This window comes from Pelecanus crispus, chromosome 2, assembly GCF_030463565.1.
Source record: "Pelecanus crispus isolate bPelCri1 chromosome 2, bPelCri1.pri, whole genome shotgun sequence".
NCBI lineage: Eukaryota > Metazoa > Chordata > Aves > Pelecaniformes > Pelecanidae > Pelecanus > Pelecanus crispus.
Genome location: NC_134644.1, coordinates 139,698,417 through 139,718,746, shown reverse-complemented (window position 1 = coordinate 139,718,746; position 20,330 = coordinate 139,698,417). Strand labels below are relative to the sequence as shown.

Sequence of the window (20,330 nt, the reverse complement as noted above, 5' to 3'; positions counted from 1 at the left end):
TTGTGGTTACAGCCCTGGACCCTGGAGAGCTAAATTCAGCCATACCATATCAGTGTACCTAGAAACACGTTCCACTTTGGATGTTATTCACATCAGCTAGTACCACATGACAAATCGTTACTCCTCTGGTTCAGCTTGGTGCAAGTAGGGCAGAACATTAGGAAACCTCTAAAGATAATCACAAAATAACATGAGAATAAAAAACATTTCTCAAATTGATTGTACAATAAGTTTTATTATCAAAACAAAACAAAACAACAGGGTTCCCAGATTCAAATGCTGTTATATTTTGAGTACTGGAGAACTTCTGATTCTTGCACTTCAAATCTTCTTCTATTAGTTCACCACAGTCTGAAGGACTCAACTTTTTCATAACTCAAGGCAGAGCACTGAAATGCAGTCGTCAGCCTGACATCCAGTCAGGGTTATTCTGTGGATTAATCAGGATGCCTGATTCCCAGAGATTTTGTGCACATTGGCTAAGCATCTGACTACAGCAGTGCTATAAATGGATAAGACGTGTAGCTTTCCAGACAGTACACGGTGTATTCTACCTCAGGAAAATTAGAGTGCTCATTATTTTGCAGCTTGGATTCCAGTTGCTTGCAGAAGCAACCTTCTTATTCTGGAATTATTTGAAACGTTTGTCGCATTCAGGAAGCACCTCATTTTACTATCATAGTGAAATTCAAGCATATGGCCATATTATTCTCAGAATCATCAGAGAATCCTCGCAAAATAATGCTATAATTACCCTAAAACAAGCAAGGAAAAAAAAAAAAGAAAATTAGTGCATAATGCTGCCTACTGTTGTCCAAGTAGCTGCTTGGAATGGTTCTGGTGATTTCTGTTAGGACTGAAAGATTCCCATCAGGGACTGTTACAATGGGCATATTCAGATATATGTGTATATAAAAAAATACTGCTCAACTTTCTTCTCATGACCAGAGTTCTAAGGAACAGCAGTAGGCTGTGGTCCAGCTCGCACTTGTCAGGGTCCTCTCTCAAACCAGTGTCCTGTGCTCCCAAGGGTGGCCTGCTCCCCGTTCCAGCGCTGTTCTCTTGAGCAATGTTTCTGACTCCACAAACAGGAATTATCTGAGTTCATATACCAGGCTGCATTCTGCAGCAATGGGCTTTTTTGCTCCCACTGTGAGGCAGTAACCTTATTAGCCCTTATAGCTTACATCCAGTAAGGTTTCAGTCCTATCAACACCTCTCTTTTCTGCTGACCTTCTGCCACCTTCTTGCCCCAATACCCATATGCAGACCATAGGTAGCTGCAATAACAACCTCTGTATTTTACAGGCAGTCCTAGGGAAATCCTCCAGGCTGCATACCCCACAGGTTCTGACCAGTTTTATAAGAGTTTGGTGTACTGGACAGTCCATCTTTAAGGTTTCAGCTATAATCACATACTGGCTATTTAACTGCTATTCAGCATCAGTGGTGTTTACCAAAATCATCAACTTGTAGTGAATGTATGATGTTAATACATCAAACGTCTGCCTGATAAAAACTAAAGCTACCTCATACTCTTATCAGTGGCAAGAAGTTTGTCCTGAGTTTGGACATGATGTCAAGATTATAGAATCATAGAATGCTTTAGGTTGGAAGGGACCTTGAGAGATCATCGAGCCCAACCCCCCTGCAGTATGCAGGGATTGAACCTGTGAACTTGGTGTTATTAGCACCAAGCTCTAACCAACTGAGCTAACCCAGCTGGTGAAGTATGCTAGAGAGAGGAGAGTGGGAGGAAGGACCCATGAAGAAGAGTGCTGTGGTCATTCTTCAGTCCCTGATCAAAGTATAGCCAGCATTTCTCCTAGGGTGAGGTCTCAAGCTGCCTACTTAAATCACGCTGTCAGGGCCCAGCTCACCTCCCTGCATGGAGCATTTGCTCCCTGACTAGAGGGATACTGCTTGCCTCAACATTAGGTGTAAGTCCAGCTCTAAGTCAGCCATGCTTTCTCATAGTGTCAGCATGGCATTCCTTCCAGACCCACCACTTTGCTCATCCACATCCAGCAGTCTGATCCATAAAGAAGCATCACCCCAGGTTTAGCTGTTGACTAACTACCCATCTTCACACCCTTGCACAGACTTTTGTAGGCACCAGGACAGAAGACATCTTGGTGGCCCCTACTGAACCCAGGTCTTACTCTACCTTCTTTGACTCCTTCCTCTTCTGGTATGGCAAACAGGATGAGCACTTGGGAGCTGAAGGGCTCTTAGGACTCATCTAAAGACTGGAAGGCTTGCAAGAGTTTCTAGTTTACATGACCCTATGACTAGGGTTAGTTCCCGGTCTGGCAGGGTCCCATGGGGAAGTGTCAGGTCTGCCATAAACACCTCATCTATTGCAGGACTGCTTATGGCAGAGGACATTCCTGTCTGCTACCAGCTCTGGGGCTCGAAGAGATGCTGAACTGGGTGGAGTTCAACACTGTTAGAGGCCCATGAGCATTGAGTTAAGGGGATGCTGTAGATTTGGTACCAGTAGGAGCTCCTTAGTGACATTTGTGGGGACTAATAGGGAGGGTAAGGGTCTTGGGAAGGCTCAAGCAGCTGATGAGGCAAGTGTTATCATAGAATCATAGAATCGTTTAGGTTGGAAAAGACCTTTACGATCATCCAGTCCAACCATTAACCTACACTACCAAGTCCACTCTAAGCCAATCAAGGGTAGACTAGACTAAACCATGTCCTGAAGTGCCACATCTACCCGTTTTTTGAACACTTCCAGGGATGTTGGATGAGAGTCGGTGAACCTGAGGACTGGTGCTGCTCCTGGTTTAACACTGGAGCATTGCTTTTACTTTTGGATATCGTTATCCCTCTTCAAATCTTCAAAAAGGGTTTCAGGGAGGAGCAGACCAGCATGTGAAGAGAACATAAAATAAAGAACAAAGTGGGCAGAAGGAATATGGATGGATTTACTCAAACAGCTAAAAGGAAACACAGTAATTTACCAAACAAAATGGAATTATTAAGGTGACATTAACTGATCTCTTTGGTCTTTTCTTTTATAAAATAAAGGAGGAATAATAGAGGAATAACAACCTGAGGACATCTAGCATTTCAGAGATGCTACCATTCTGGAGTCATCACTTCAAGCCTGAGAAAATTTTCTGACATTTCTTTTTGCTGTTTTCTACAGTTTGGGTGAACATCTATTTTCAGAAAATATATACATATAAGTATGTGATTTTACTATTGTTATTTCTTTATATAAAATGCTGAAATTACCTTTGGAAGTGGTATTCTTAGACCTTTAATGTCAAAGTCTCTTGCAATTGTTTCTGTAAAACATAGATAATTATAATATAAATGATTACTTGATCATAAAACCATCAATCAAACTTCCTAAATAATTTCAAAGCAATATGGCACTTCTCTCAGCAGCAGTGCCAATGCCATTTACTCTTCCAGTGATAAAGCCCTCACCTGTTTCTTCTCCCCAGAGCTCTGCCTGTTTGTCTAAACCACATTAGAAAATAGAAATTAACCACAATGCTCCTGCAACATCTCCTGCAGACCCATCCTACTGTGATAACTCTAATAATTTAACTTGTGATAGTAGTTCAGTGGAATGGTAAGTGAAGAGAGCTGATACTCATTTTTAAAGAAAGTAAAACATGGATTGCATATTTTGACTTCCTTACAGGTGTTTTCAGCCTTTAGTCTGACATCCTGCCTGAATTCTCTGGATCTGAGCCTGTGTCATATTAATGTTTGTTAGCCCCTACAACAGGGGCTAGACTCTTTAATAAAAAAAGCATTATACATGGGTGTAGAGAATCTCTTTAAAAACCCATCCAGACACTTATCTAAACAAACCGTGTTCTGGCTATTAGTAGTGCCCCTAGCTCCTCTCAAGTTTTCTGTACAGCCTAATCAAATGTAGTCTTTTAATGTCATTTTAGAGCTGACATTAGTAATCCTAATTTATAGAGATGGAAACTGCAGTACAAGGATGCTAAAGCACAGAATTTGGAAATTCTCTATTTTAGTGAGGTTCTGGCACTGGAGAACTGCCTGCTCTGAAATCTGCTGCCTGCCAAGCAAGGTGAATCAGTCTAGATTGTGGAGAGAAAAATCTGTCTGAACAGGATGATCAATTAGTCTTTTAAGAAATCTGCTTAGTGGTAAAAAAGGGCTGGCAAGATATGGCCCTGTTGTGGAGGCAACCTGCCAGGCAAAGGAAAGGCATTGTATATTTTCTGCACCAACCTCCTTTCAGCATTCCACACACTGAATATTCGTCGTCAGCTCCACTGCAGAGGACTTGTCTCCAGTGTAATGCTTCACCGCCATCATACCAGACATTGAAGACGGCCTTGAAAAAGGTGATGTCACTTCCTAGTTAAGACATTGCAGGTAAGAAAAGGGTAACTGGTGGTGAGCAAAAATACATATGCAGGCATGATATTCGATAAAAACTAGTCTTCTCTGAAATACAATATTTTTTAAAGACTCCCTCCAAAATGAACAAAAATACCTATCTTGAAAACTGTTACTTCCAGAAAAACAAAAAGCTGGTTTTCAACAAAAAAAATCAGTCTTAAAATATATTTGAGTGAACAATTTCAAAATCTGTTTCAATTTCTTCAGTGAAAATAACAAAGTTCACTCACCTTCACAGGTAACCCAAATAAATACTCAGATGAGGACTCTGTAGTTTTAAACAGGTGTTGCAAACAAACTGTCCTGAATCCTGGTAGCCATCATAAAGATATCTTTCTAGGGAAGCAAACTGCCCCCAGATCTGGAGTTTTTACTCAGAAGGTGAAGTTTATGATACAACTGTTTCATAAGTAACTCAGCTTGCCAGCTTAGAGCTGTGTTTAAAGATTTGTTCAAAGTTGGGTTTGCATACACAGTCCAGTACCATTTCCAGCTTCTGGAACACGCATACGCTTAGTAGAAGCCCTGCCATACCTGGCTGGCCTAATGATACTCTCTGTCCTTACGAAGACGTGGATCTTCTTCAGGCCAGAAGAGCGTGAGCTGCAAAAGCTTGTCTGCTTCTTCCAGGCAAATGCACATGCACCTAAACCTTCTCAGATTTGCATGTACAGTGCCAGTTAGCATGCAGAGCTCTGGTAATTGCTCCAGCAAGTAGAACTCAAGCACACTTATTTTCACAAATCATTATCTCTGTCCATTATTATCGTTTATCTATTCCACTTTTAATCATAGAAACTGATCTCCTAAACAATTTGACAATTAGGATGAAGTGTCAGCTTTTTGCTTGTATGCATTTTTTTGCATTTGTAGAATATAATTCTCTAGTCAAGAGGGACTCACTGGGAATCCAGGTAAGAGCAGCCTTCCAGATGGTATTCACGGTGCTGCAAGGTGTCACATTAAACTTGAAAACATGATCTGTAGAATCTAGAGGATAAAAAAGTATTTCGTATTGTTAGTGTGAATAGGCTTCTCCAGTAAAATAATAAAAATATCCATATATACACATTTACAATAAACACATACACATTTAAAAATATATTTAAGGTATATACTATACAATTATCTAATAAAAATATCCATAGTAAACATTAAATATGCATTTTAATATAATTTCTGATTATGTATATACTTAGAAGGCAAAACCAATATCATTACTTTGAAATTAAGTAGTAAGAAAAGTCAGTCATTGGGTTGATGAAATTCTGCACACAAAACACAGAGGCAAATGTGCCTTCATTTCTGTTTTGAAGTTACACAAACTTTTATTAGCATTAAGCCAGCATGGTCCTCTGCTGAAAATATCCCTACTTATGCTAACCATGGAATCTATATAAACTTGCTGACAACAGCTAAATATGTTTTTTAATGTACCAGCATATTTTCCAGGGTAACGTAAATGAACATTTGAGTAGATTTGCTTTGTACCCACCTAGCTTCGTACAATGCACAGTGTCAGATGCAGCGTGATAAAGCATCATACAACCTGTATCTAATCAAATTTAGATCCCATTACCTGATTTTTAATTTTTAAAAAAAATCATTCAGTGACAGCCTTTGAAAGGATTTCCAGTCGGTATTTTTGTTTTCATTTTAGGAAATAAGTCTATGCAATTCAGCTTGCTTCTGCCCTCCCTAGTGTGCTCAGGCTGACGAAGTGCCCTGCTTGCCGTGGGCCTGGAGGCAGGGTGGGGAAGGGGTGCTCTCCGTGCTAATCTGGCTGAGCACCAGCTGGAGCAAACAGGATGGCAGGGTGATCTACAGCGAGGGGTTCGCGCTTGTGTGTTGGGGATTAAAGCAAGGGGTCTGCAAAGGGAAACTGTCCGGCTGTTGGTAACCAGCAGTCAGCGTCTCATCTCGGCTACGGCCACACATGGGAAATTACGGCAGGAAAAACGGCAAACAAAACTCACCATGCTCTCAAAGGTTTGGTTTGCAAGCTTAAGTACCACCACTTTTACCCTTGTTAAATTTTTAACATGAGTATTAATGTAAAGCAAAGTACCCAAAATAAACATCCCCTCCTGTGCCTCAGTTTATATAGCTATTTTACAGGTGATATATACTGGTAACGCACACAGATTTTCAAAAGATCTGGTCTTTCCCTTGCAAAATATCTCCTCAAAAGCCCACCTTCTTGCCACTGAGTCCGCGGGGGCACACTGAGCCTGTTCCACATGGACATCAGGGTGGTGCCAAGTTGTTGCAGAATTGACCAAAAACCTCAGTGAACTGCACAGATGCAGTGGCCTACGACACAGACATGGCAAGAAGGGACACGCTATGTTGTCGCAGAGCCTAGCTGATCCTCCAGCCTGGCAGAATGTCACATTCCCCCTTTTTTTCCATATACTTAAAACTTTTCATTGTAATATATTGGTTAAATCAATGTGGATAATTTATACAATACAGTACTTGCAAAACAAGTTTAAATCCCTTATCTTCTAATATTTCCTAGATCAAAAGTGCCTGCTTTACTTGGGATAAACTCTCTTAGCTGCTGCAACCAGCATTGTGGTAATATTTACGCCTATGCAGTATAATTCTTGTAACAGCGTAATTAATAACAGAAATATACTCCCGCCGAACTTTTTGTTTTTCTGTATTCTTCAAAGCAACACATTTGAAAGAAAGTTCGCATTTCCTCAGACTACAGAAATTATTGTGCAAATGCCAGTAAGAAAAGAACAAGCTATTTTTTACTTACCACAAAAAGTATATGACAGTTCTAGATCTGGCGACGCACAAAGAAATTCACTAACTCCAGGGGTGAATAAAATGAAAAAAAGAAGTCCAAACATAGTTACTGATTTTCCTCAGTATTTGATGGAATAAAACTTTGTTTCGGGGAAAGAGGAACAAAAATTTAGCCCAGTCATCTTCAGTCACATGTCTTCAGGGAATATTCAATTATTTTGTCAAATTCTCTGCAATCTTAATTAATCCTATGGCAGTCCTACCAGTTATCTTCACAATAAATTTTGTGAAGAAAAAGAATTTCTGCCTTTGTTTTTACATTTTCCCCAGACAATGCAGCTCAAGCCACGAGTGAAAAATGAAAGAGAAAACTGTCTGAAATAGGGAAGTGAAGTAAAATTATGATTACCAGAAGAACGTAAAGGGCAAGTTTAGTTGACTCACCAGACGTAACATTTGTTAAGACATGATTTCAAACACTCACGAAGTTTCCTGTACATAATAAAGAAGAGACAAATCCACAAGTGCTGAAAACCAAGTCCACTCTTTTATTGATAAGGTAGTCAATAACTCTCACAAGTTTTCAGAATTAATTTCTTACAAAGCTGACCGTGCTTTAAGAACACGCCGGAGAAGTGTAATTAGATGATTGTCCTGGTTTTGGCTGGGACAGAGTTAATTTTCTTCCTAGTAGCAGGCATAGTGCTGTGTTTTGGATTTAGTAGGAGGAGAATATTGATAACACACTGATGTTTTTAGTTGTTGCTGAGTACTGCTTATGCTAGTCAAGGACTTTTCAGCTTCCCATGCTCTGCCAGGTACACAAGAAACTGGGAGGGGGCACAGCCAGGATAGTTGATCCAAACTGACCAAAGGGCTATTCCATACCATATGACGTCATGCTCAGTATAGAAACTGGGGGGGGTTGGCAGGGGGGCAGCGATCGCTGCTCAGGAACTGGCTGGGTATCGGTCAGTGGGTGGTGAGCAATTGCATTGTGCATCACTTGCTTTGTATATTATTATTACTATTATTATTATATTGTTATTATTATTATTTTACTTTATTTTATTTCAATTATTAAACTGTTCTTATCTCAACCCAGGAGTGTTTCTCACTCTTACTCCTCCGATTCTCTCCCCCATCCCATCGGGGTAGGGGGAGTGAGCGAGCGGCTGCGTGGTGCTTGCTTGTTGGCTGGGGCTAAACCATGACAATGATGTATTTCCAAATGGAGGTAAGGATGGGAGCTGAATGCAACCATTTGACGTATTATTGAGTAGAGCCACTAATGTCCTGCACTCTCTCAGCTACCATCTTCAAAGCTGTATCTATCACAGTTATACTTCTTAGTGAAAACAATCTTAAAAATCCATAAAATTACAGCTGATGAGTCCCATGTCCCTCTCCTGGCCTCCCTCTGTGACCTTATCCCTGTGCTCTTCGCCGCAGTCGCTGCTGGAGAAGCTGTGCCGCACCATTTGCCCAAGAGCACGGCGCCCAACCCCTGACTTTTGTGCCCATGCAGTGCACAGGCAGGGTCCAGGCGGACACCGGCCATGAGACTATTAATAACAAAAGCTGTCAAATTTTGACTGAGATGTTTCTATAAGAACACAGAATCTACCGGTCAGAAATGAAGGTAGGTTAGAAGCCCAAATTTAACCTAGGAAGTTGAAAACAGTCTAGATTGCAGATTTTGGTACTCACATTTGAAACACTAAAACAAAAACTCTGAAAGCAATTTTGGTATTAGATTCATCCCCTTATTTCTGTCTGTTAGTGCAATACACAAAGAATAACATGTTTTGCCTGTATCTACTATATCAGTTTTGTGGACTAAACCGGGTCAGCTTTTACCGCACAAACCCAACAATACTACTAGTCCCAACTACAGAAACAGATGAAAAAAAGTCTAATAACTCATTCAAGAGAGCACAATCACCATCTAACTGACAGGAAATGCAATTATATTTTTTTCTGATTGTAATAAAATATGGAAACTTACTGAAGTTACGGAAGAATGACTTACGGAACTTAGAATCATAGAATCATAGAATCGTTTAGGTTGGAAAAGACCTTTAAGATCATCCAGTCCAACCATTAACCCACACTACCAAGTCTACTCTAAACCAATCAAGGGCAGACTAGACTAAACCATGTCTCGAAGTACCACTTCTACCCATTTTTTGAATGCTTCCAGGGATGGTGACTCCACCACCTCTCTGGGCAGCCTGTTCCAATGCTTGACAACCCTTTCCATGAAGAAATAATATCCAATCTGAACCTCCCCTGGCACAGCTTAAGCCCATTTCCTCTTATCCTATTGCTAACTACTTGGGAGAAGAGACCAACACCCACCTCACTACAACCTCCTTTCAGGTAGTTGTAGAGAGCCATCAGGTCTCCCCTCAGCCTCCTCTTCTCCAGGCTAAACAACCCCAGTTCCCTCAGCTGCTCCTCATAAGGCCTGTGCTCCAGACCCTTCACCAGCTTCGTTGCCCTTCTCTGGACATGCTCCAGCACCTCAATGTCTTTCTTGTAGTGAGGGGCCCAAAACTGGACACAATATTCCAGGTGCGGCCTCCCCAGCGCCGAGTACAGGGACACAATCACCTCCCTGCTCCTGCTGGCCACACTATTCCTGATACAAGCCAGGATGCTGTTGGCCTTCTTGGCCACCTGGGCACACTCAGATTATTTTCTTGTGAGTTATCTACTTGGTTTGTATGTATATCTGCAGGCTTTGCTTAGATCAGAAATTGTATTTGTTATGAAAAAGAAGCAGTATACACAATAGACAGGTATTTGGTTTTGTGCTAAGCAGAAAGCTCAATAAAAATTACTTACAACAAATATAACTTAATCAATTGTTCTGACTCTCCCCACTCCCCATCACAGTGTCTAAAAGCTTTTATTCTCACAAATTCTGTGCATACCAGGGTAATATTTTACATATTTTAAAGATGAAGTAGCAAAAGAGTAAGAAACTGATTTTCAGAAGTCCAAAGATGTAACACAAAAAATAATTTAGGAACAGCAACATGCAAAATAACTTGACTGACTGTGCCCAAGGGGAGTGGGTGAGAATTCTATTAAAACTACCTAAAAGTACCAAGTAATGAATTAATGTATGTAATAATTCACAAAATAAGATAAAAATTTTGAAATTTAATATAACTAGAGAATTCTCTTCAGTATTTCTAAATCTTTCTACAGACCACAACAGAGGTCCCACTGGCCTGACAGAGTTCCAAACTGAAAGAAATTTCTAACATTTGGCTTTCAGCTGGGAATTCAAAATTATACAACTTCCCTGGCAGATCTCCAGAGCACATACATCACACACAGATTTTTGCTGTTAATAGGATGCTATAAAACATACAAACCTTCTGTGACCATAGCAAGAACACAGTTCTGTTTCAAAATGGCCAAATTTTGCTTAAAAATAGTAAAATATGCAGTGAAATTGAAATAAATAAGGAAAGCTGTAGAAGCTGGAAAAAGAAATGGAGTAATGAAGCAGCCACTAAAGAACAGCTACCTTGTACATGTACTGTCATCATGTCCAAAAAAGGTTCCCCTCAACCACAAAGCTGTGGCCACTGATGTGGAGCAAGTCCGATCAGCAAGAAGCCAAGCCAGGCTCTCTGCTGAGTCTTCTATCAGTCCAATAGATTTAGCAAAAGTCACAGGTCAGTTTGAAGTAGGCGTGAAATGGCACTGACTGTACCCTGTTGACATATATGATTCCCCAGCTGAAAGCACATCCCTCTGCGGCCAGACTTGTACTTGCTTTGCTGCACCATGCTTTGGGTGGTTGAGGTACTCATGGGCAGACTGGAAAGAGTGCTGCAGAATTACAAGATTTTATATAAAAGCTCTTTTAACATAAATGAAGACAAGCTCTCTGCTGAACTCCGTGACTTTCTAGACCTGGTTCAAGAATAGGTGTCTTTTTCAGACACTTGCTGCAGTAATGATATAGATGAGGAATGAGTCCCCCCTGGTGGCTTAGACAGACAGACACATGGGAAAACCTCTGTATCCTGTTCCTTTTATTGCACAAGTCAAGACTATTCCAATGCTTTAAAAAATCAGCCTAAGTAGGCTCCATTTTAAAAGGTGCTGGTTGGCTAATGGGAAAACAGGAACACTAAGTGCTACTGGTATCAGGGCTAAAATATCACTTACGACCATGATTACAAAGTCTACAACCTTGACCACTGTGTCTAGCCAAATTGTCCTTAAATCAAAATAATGTCAACCATTTTAAAATCTTTTCAGCAAATTCAGTTTTAGATGCTTGTGTCTTCTGATGCCTGTATCGATGCCATTCATAGAAGTAACCTCTTGTGATGCTCACTGAAGCCCCAAACTAGTGCACTAGAGGTATGAGGAGTCTGCTCTGTCCCTTTCAAGTCAATATGAAGGGTACTGGAGAGGAAGGACATAAAATTCTATATATTTTATTTTTACTAAATACTCTTCCTTTATTACGGTATTTTTCTTACGTACTCTGATCCAGAAGGAAGGTACAAAGGCGAGAAAGAGAAGTGGAAAGAGCTACCAAGTAGTGTTACTTTGCTAGGGTTTTGTGGTAATTTACTTTATTTTTAAATTCTTTGCAACTACATTTAGTAGGGACCAACTTTCATATCCAGTAAACAGTACATAAAATAAATCCAAGTCTAGAGAATTTAGGACTTCATACCTATGACCTTTCATTTTGTCTACATTTGAGATGCTTAGAGTAGAAGTTTAACTCCAAGCCTCCTCACTGATTTGTGGTTAAAAACCGTAAACCAATTTATGATATTTTTATCTTCTTTCTCAATACATCTAAAAAGTGCTTAACTTGTGATTGCTTTCCAAAATGATCACTTTGTATTTGGGCTGTTGGCTGCAGATAAGTACTCTGACCAGATAAGCACTTATAAGTCACTGAAATCTCCCTCAGAAAAGAATTACAATACACATTATCATAATATGCCATAACAGAAGAATAAATAACAGTATACCAGTACAGCAGAGGAAAGTACTCCATTTCAAAGTGTTAGTCAGACAGAATTAAAAATTATGTCCTAGTTCTTGGCATGTACCAAAACCTCACGTTAATGGAAAACTCTTTTAAGATGTTAAACACATTTATTCAATAAAGAAAAAGGCAATAATAATTTAATCTTCCTTGCAGGACCATTTGTGACAGTTTTTGAAGTAGATCTTTTTGCAGCTGGAAGCAGACATGTTTATTACTTCTGATCCTGGGTTTAGGGTTGCTGCTGAAGACACTCCAATCTTCACAAAACAAAACCACACTTGGCAATCAACATAAAAAGTAGGAAGTTATAGCAATTCATGAGCATATCTCTCTTCTCAAATCCTCTCGTCCTATCTTTGACAATGTTGATAGTGGAAGTAGAAAGTCAAGCCCAGAGATACTAGAAAGAGGTAGAGAATTCAGCTCCTTTACATGCTGATGAAGTACTTGAAGGGTGCCAGGGAAGTCCGACCCGAGAGCATTGCACCAGCAAATATCCAGCGGTGAGCTGGTAGCATTTGAGTAAGAAAGCAAATAGTTGTGGAAAGAAAAAGTGCCGGCCAGGCATTATTCTATTGGAGGCTATTAAAGTGAAGCAAACACACACCAGGTGGTATCCTGTGGAAACAATCATGTTGGAAATAACTCTCTGTCTGTTGGCAGTAGGCTTATGGTTGATTCTTTCCAAGCCAAGTTTAAGATTAAAGCTTATAGTTATACCCTAAAGTATACATTAAACCTTGACAACCTTGAAGTTGTCAAGAAGAAGAGAAAGCAGAGGGTGAAGGGAGAAGAAAGGGCTGTCCCCTACCTCAGGCTGACAGAAAGCACACCACAGCAACACTGTCCACCCTGGTATTCCAGAAATGGAGACAGCTGGACATGTTTTGTGGCCATTTGCTCTTGTTCTCTGTTCTTCCCTGCTTAAAATAGCTGCTCGCTGTGGTCTGTATAGCTGTGGGATAATCTTATTATAGTGGATCCAACTCCTAGCTAGCACACTTGTCCCATTTCCCAGGAGGCTGCAGCAGGCTATGCTGTACATGGGGACATGAAGAAATTCATGGTATGACCACAGAACTCCAGGGCAACTGAATTGCAGCAGCTTACCAAGTTTCCACCTATTAAGTTATACTGAACAATTGTAATAATTCACATGTGTGCTCTGAATTTTTACAGCACAAACAGAATTTCATTAAGTTTCCATCACCTAAATTAGGCTCTCACAGTATCGTGCAAAAATCTACTCAGGTTTTCTTCATCTTTGCCAATGCAATGACTTTGGTTTGCAATAAAGCATGCTCCAGTGAAATTAGTTACCTTTTGATTCTAGAGAGTGTACTTAAGAGTATGAAGTACCTCAGAGCTTTAAAGATTTCTCTTTAAAGTATCAAAAGGGGATAATTTTCTCATCAGAATTTTTTACATTTGCAAAAAAGGCTAGGGGTTGTGGGATAATTTAATTTAAAAAATAACATTAAAGAATGACAAGAAGTATTGTACTTCCTAATTAAGAACAGGCAGGAACTAATGAATACTACCATGGACAAAGCCAAAAACTTGAGAAAAGGGGAAAGGGACACCAGCAAGAAAATAGCAGGCAGTCAAAGACTGAAAAGAAAAATTTGCATGTATCCTGTCTGTTTTTCTAGGAAAAAAAGCAGTCATCTATGACCTTTTGTGGAAGCTCTTAAGGCTGGAAAGGCTGGAAGCAAGCGTCTAGGAAAGAGGCTGGAGTCATTTCATATGTTCCTGCTCTTCAGACCAGATTGAATGAAACTGGTACCAGGGTAAGATGCGAGACCCAGCTGCTAGGGACAAGTGCTTGGTCGGTACTGGAAAGGCTGCAGGAGCTGGCAACCTTCATGGTAGGTGTAGCCTTACAAATAAGACAGCTTGTAAAGCATGTATTTTAGAAGACTGGGCTTCTACATCAGTATTTCCTTCACAATCTTGACGTGTATGAGCACATTCTCTAGGTCTTATAAATTAATTGTTTCTTTCGTGTCATACACAAGTTACCTACACCCAAAGAAACATCAGCAACTTCCAGGGATGAAAATGTTAGCAGGTAGTAATACTTCAGCAATTAGAACTGTTTTTCACCAAGTGTATAAAACTGAAGAAAAATAAACTAGAAGAAAACAGTAGTTCACAAAATTAATAGGATTGTGAAGGATGTGGAGCTAATATAACCAGGCTTTGACAACTACTTGATAGCAATCTGCTTATTGAAACATTCACACTACAGTCAATTCTCTTGCAGGATTTGTTAGTAGTAAGAGGATCTTTTTGGGTTTATGCACATTTCCTAACTTAGAAGGACACCAAGCATTTCAGAGTTTCCCACTTGGAAATGCACTCAGTGCAGTATGAAATATCTGTATTAAGACAGACTGTTCAGAACCAAAAGTAAAAAAAAAAAAATGCATCCAGAAGTCTTTTTGGACTACATTTACATTCCTTTATTTTGTTTCTAATGCGAAGAACAAACTGTTGTTTCAATACTAGTCTCTACCGCCCTCAACAAGTTCCAGGGATCTAAACCAGTCACATATGTGCAAGCACACTCAAATACTGTGTCCAGTTTTGGGCCCCTCAATACAAGACAGACATTGAGGTGCTGGAGCGTGTTCAGAGAAGGGCAACAAGGCTGGTGAAGGGTCTGGAGCACAGGCCTTATGAGGAGCGGCTGAGGGAACTGGGGTTGTTTAGCCTGGAGAAGAGGAGGCTGAGGGGAGACCTTATCGCTCTCTACAACTACCTGAAAGGAGGCTGTAGTGAGGTGGGTGCTGGTAACAAGTAACAAGCGATAGGATGAGAGGGAATGGCCTCAAGTCGCACCAGGGGAAGTTTAGATTGGGTATTAGGCAAAATTTCTTCATGGAAAGGGTAGTCAAGCATTGGAACAGGCTGCCCAGGGAAGTGGTTGAGTCCCCATCCCTGGAGGTATTTAAAAGACACGGGGATGTGGTGCTTAGGGACACAGTTTAGTGGTGGACTTGGCAGTGTTAGGTTTACCATTAGACTCGATGATCTTAAAGGTCTTTTCTAACCTAAAGGATTCTATGATTCTAAGTACACACTGCAAGTAAAAATTGCAAAAAAGCCAAATCTGAGACTCCTGGGATTATACACAAGAACAGGCAGAGGTGGAAACGCTAACAGGGATGGGGCCAAAGCCATACTTATTTAGGAACCATAACAAATATTATGATTTTAAGATTTAGAAGTTGGTTGTTTCCCAAACTGAGTTTACCAAGTTAGCAGCAAACAAGGTAGAAGCAGGTAGAATATTGTGCGTCTCTAGCAAGTTTGGTCTTCCCTTTCTTTAATATAAAAGTACTATTAAAAGCAAGCTACGGAATTAGCATTATTTTCAAGTTATTGGAAGTATAAAATACTTTTCTGAGACTATATCATGGCAAGAAACATGATCTATCTTCTGGCAGAAATCTGGATTTTTAAATTTTTTTTTAATCATCTATGTGTCAGAAAGCCACCTACTAGCTTAACTTGCATCTCACTGCCAGAAGACAAACAGAAGAAATAGTATTTAACTTCCATACTTTTTTTTGAGAAACTTAGCCACTGGGATGGAAATCTCTTATTATTGCTGCTTACATCTGAATTGGCCAAATTTCAAATTTAACAGTGAAAATTTTCTGCAGTCAAAAGAAACGGCTGAAGACTTTGATATTGCCCAAGGGGTACATAAATATAACTTTAGTGCCCTTCCTTTACCTTCTCTTGCAAACTCTATTTCCTGTCCTCCCTGTATTTGGCATTTAAAGATGAAGTTAACTTTATCCGCAAGCACAAGAAGAGAGCGAACGCATCAGACATGGAAAGAATGGAAAGGTTGTTTTTAATTAGGTGTAAAACATCATTTCAATAAGGACAGGTAGTACAACCAGGTGATCAGAATTGTTTGTTACTGGCCTTATGACTTCAATATCATTTATAGAAATTGTTTTTATATTATTATTACCTACTGATACTGGCTAACAGGGCTAGATACCACTTTTAAAATTATAGCTGTGCCAACACAAAAGAATTGCCTCAAAAACATTTGGATGGGATGATTTGCTTTTTCATTACTCGGCAAGTATATTGAGTGCAGCTTCAGCAGTCAGAAAAACATTAAAAACACTGATGTTTTAATATGACCTACAGTCATATATAGTCATAGCCTGTATGTCACAGGAAGCTATGACAGGAAACCGAAGTAATACTCTTAGAAGACATTTAGACTTTTAAATACATTTTTTCAGCTGGAACTTAGGAAACATCTCTAAAGGTAACTATATTTTTTCTTTATTTGCAGGTATCAGGACAACTTAATTAGTAGCAAGCATCAGATGTATTTCTTATAAAGGGCACTGCTAAAACAAAAGGATTAATTTGAATTTTGCTGGTTTTTAATTCAGTACATTTTAAGCCTCAAAATATATTTAATATATATCAGTATACATATTTAAGCCTGTCTCAATTTGGAAACAAGTATCTGCCAGTTACATGACAAACCTCTCCATGGGCTAAAAACATTGAAATCCAATTTCTGCATACTCGGAGTGCAGAACTAACCAGTCTAGTCACATGAAAAGATCAAATCCTCTTTTTACTTGAGCTAAAGGTGGCTTTCTTAGCAGTGCTAAAACTCAAGTTATGTTTTTTAAAGGCACAAGATCTAAACAGTATTCTACAGGAGATTTCCTTTTGCTTCCCCACCTTACATAAATGCTGAGAGTCCATTTTAACCACTAGCTGCTAGTACTTTCTTTAAGTCAGTTGAAATACAGCACATTTTCAATGGAATATTCACAGAGCAAGTCTTATGCTAAGGTGCCTGCCCCCGTGCAACAGAAGAGAGGCTTCTTGTTCTCCACCTCTGGGGACAGGGTTGCTCAGAGTGGGACTCCAGCTTAAGAAACAATTTAGCAGCTGTGAGTAGCTAGAAATTATTGCGACGCAGCCATTCTCCCCATCTTCTCCAGAGACCTGCAGGCCTCTAGAAGGAGGCTGTAACACCAACTAGCAACAATACCTGTCTGCTTTCTGTAGACTCCTCCTGGCTACCAATGCTCTCACAAAGGGAACTCAAAGCCACCTCCACTCCTTTATACCACCAGCAGCATTGACAAAAAAGCCTGATCTTTTTGGATTAAGTACAATTAAACTTTAAGGCTTAAAAGCTTAACTATGTACTTGACAGGTAATGAGTATTGATGATTTTTTTTCTATGAATGGTTTATTTTGAAATGGAGACGGTGAGATTGCCGCACAGCCCATGCATTTTATAGTTCTCCTGGACAGTTAACAATAAAACCAAGCCAACCAACAAACAAGCACAAGACAGATCTAAGCACATTTTTTTACTATGTTTTGTGTCACTATCTCTGAAGAAACCCTCACATTGTTTACAAGTTTAAAAAAAAATGTTGGGTTTTTTTTTTTTTTTTATACATTCCAAAATGTATTTGGGGAACTCTAGCTATCTGATACTTAACAAAGTGTAATAGAATTTTACATTCTTTCACATATACAGCACTGCACCATGAACAATGACAGTGACATTCATTATCTTCAAATTATTTCCTTTCATCAGCTTCCTTCTCCTCCTCTAAGTTAAAATAAAAGGACTTGTCATAGCCCATGAGATGGTTAAAATCCTGAGGATTCGGGAACAGTGTCGGATTAACAAGCATTGATTTCGTTTTAGCGTAAAATGTTGTAAACATCTTGGTGATATCTGGAATCTTTACATCTTTCTGATGGAAAACAGTCGCTTTTTCTGCCAAGATTGCATTGTATGTAATGGCTGTATATGTGTCCATTTCATCTTTATAATAGAGTCGAATCACATAGCCTTTTGTAAGGACATGCAAAGTAACGGGTGTTACAAACGTAAAAAACCCGATCAACCCGTAAAAGGCAGCTTGTATAATCAGGCTTTCAAATCCAATACCAGTTTTGAGCATGATGTAGGGCATCATGAATAGGTTGAATATGCTGGTGGAGTAAGAGAAAAACCTCACACCTACACAAAACAAAACAAAACCAAACATTAATACTTACGAGTAAAATTATCTCTACAACTACATGTGTTCTGCTACTATATATTGATGGAATTACTTGAACAGCTGAAGTTACTGAAAATCCACTTCCTTTTTTTTTAAAGCTCACAAAGAAACCACTGAAAATTCAACCCTGCCTTCTTGCCACTGTTCTGGTTTGTTTATATGTTCATGTTGGCTTTATCAAAGCTGATAGCTGGCTCTATTTCTACAATGAAGTCAGCTACTAGCTACTATGCACACCTATGAAGTTTTCACTTCACAGAGAAGAAACTGATTTCAAAAGAAACTTGACTTCAGTCATGGACACACGTAATGGTACTCATCACAGATATGACTGGGAATTTCTCTCTTCATCAACAGTTAACGTTGATGTCCAGTGTGCATTACAAAGAAGCTTGCTTGGTCCCCCACCATACATAACTTGAAAAACCTAGGTTATTCAATATTAACAAGTACTCCACAGGCAGCCTGCGTGCAGCTTGAAAGACAGTAGGCAGTGCTGTGGATCACCCACAGTCCTTAAGTTACCGTAAGAACCAGTAGCCTAAGGTGCTGTAATAAATAAGTATATTAAGGCATACTTCCTCCTTCTTTAAGACACATTTCAAAAATGTGTATCAGAAAACATCCAACGGAGTACTTTTCACTAGGTCTTTGTAACATTAACTGGTCAAAGAAAGATCAACAAAGTCTCATTAGAGATAGTGCATTTCATGATAGTACTTGTCTACTTCAGTAACATTAGAAAGAATACAGAATGTAAATAGCAGTTACAGGCAGTCTTTTTTGCTACTGGGTTGGGTAATGCACTCCAAAGGCTGCAAGAGAAACAGAAGCAGGCTGAGGGGTTACAGAGATGCACAATGCCTGCAGAATTCCCTGCAGACCTAAGTGTAGAAGCAGAAACCAAGCACCATCACCACTTCTTTTTTTGCTGTACAGAGGATCCAGGTTTTAGCAGAGTTGGAAAGGAGAATGTTCTCTTTTATAATGTTGTATTTTAAAGTCATTAAAAACTGTTAAATAAAATAAAGCAACAAAAATCACTTCAAGTCACATACCTAACACTGCCTTTGCCAAATTTCCTTTATAAACTAATCTTCCGTGTTCTGGGTGTTCATGAGGGGAGGATGTGCAGAGGCTGCGGACAGCCACTCCTTGAAAAGATGCGACCTGAAAGATGAAAGTGGTACATGGCCAAGCAACATCAGTACCAATCTACATGTTGCATATATAGATACACACATATGTATATACACATATATGTATATATACACACACGAAGTTTCTCCTTGCCCTGAACCTATTCCCAGCATCTTAAATTAGGGATCAAAGTTAGGTTATACTACAAAGCACGGCACAAACTCCAACTAATGTATTGCTTGACTGTTTTAATAATTTTCCACTTAGACACCACAACTTAGCATTAAATATGTGCAACCCCACTGACGAATATTAAGCTTGCAATCATTTTCCATAAGGCTTTGCAGGGAGACATTCACAGTCCCCGCGCTCGCCAGGTCTCCGCTAAATCTCAGGTACGCCCTGAGGGGAACCTCCCTTCCCTCCTCAGATTCACACTTTTCGCAAGGAAAAAACCGCGAACCCGCGGGACTGCCGCCCTCCCCCCCGGCCAGCTCCTTCCGGGGAGCGGGGCCGCGTCCCCTCACCGCCACCCCCCAGGCAACCTGCTGGGCCCCCGCAGCGGCGGGCAGGGCCGCCCGGCGGCGGCAGGCGGCCGGGAACCCGCAGTGAGCGGCCCCCCGCAGCCAGGCGGAGGCGGAGGCGGAGGCCGAGGCCGGGAGGGCGGCGCGGCGGCAGCGGGCAGCCCGCAGCAGCAGCAGCAACATGTCGGGCCGCGTCCCGTAGCGGCCGGCGAAGGGAAAACGCGGGGCGGTGCACCGAGCGGCAGCCCCCGCCGCCCCACAGCCCCGCGCTTTGGTTCCGCCGGCAGAAAGGGTCCGGGTGACTCCACCGCGCCCCCGCCAGGCTGCCACCGGCGGCCTCCGCCCGGCCATGCAGCACCCCGGCCCCGCGGGTGA

General features: G+C 40.5%; 2 protein-coding genes across 2 annotated transcripts; both read right to left on the bottom strand.

The window, feature by feature from the left end:
- Nucleotides 1–521: 521 nt before the first annotated feature.
- On the bottom strand, nt 522–7,271 carry LY96 (lymphocyte antigen 96). Its single transcript, XM_009481075.2, has 5 exons — nt 7,178–7,271; nt 5,311–5,397; nt 4,234–4,362; nt 3,250–3,302; nt 522–755 (listed from the first exon to the last, which is right to left on the bottom strand). Exons 1-5 carry the CDS (start codon nt 7,269–7,271, stop codon nt 666–668), a joined length of 453 nt encoding a protein of 150 aa, XP_009479350.1. The 3' UTR covers nt 522–665.
- Nucleotides 7,272–16,060: 8,789 nt separating this feature from the next.
- Nucleotides 16,061–20,306, bottom strand: TMEM70 (transmembrane protein 70). The gene is made up of 3 exons (XM_075705287.1): nt 19,977–20,306; nt 19,350–19,461; nt 16,061–18,248 (listed from the first exon to the last, which is right to left on the bottom strand). The coding sequence occupies exons 1-3, from the start codon at nt 20,304–20,306 to the stop codon at nt 17,800–17,802; spliced, it is 891 nt and encodes a 296-aa protein (XP_075561402.1). The 3' UTR covers nt 16,061–17,799.
- Nucleotides 20,307–20,330: the final 24 nt, after the last annotated feature.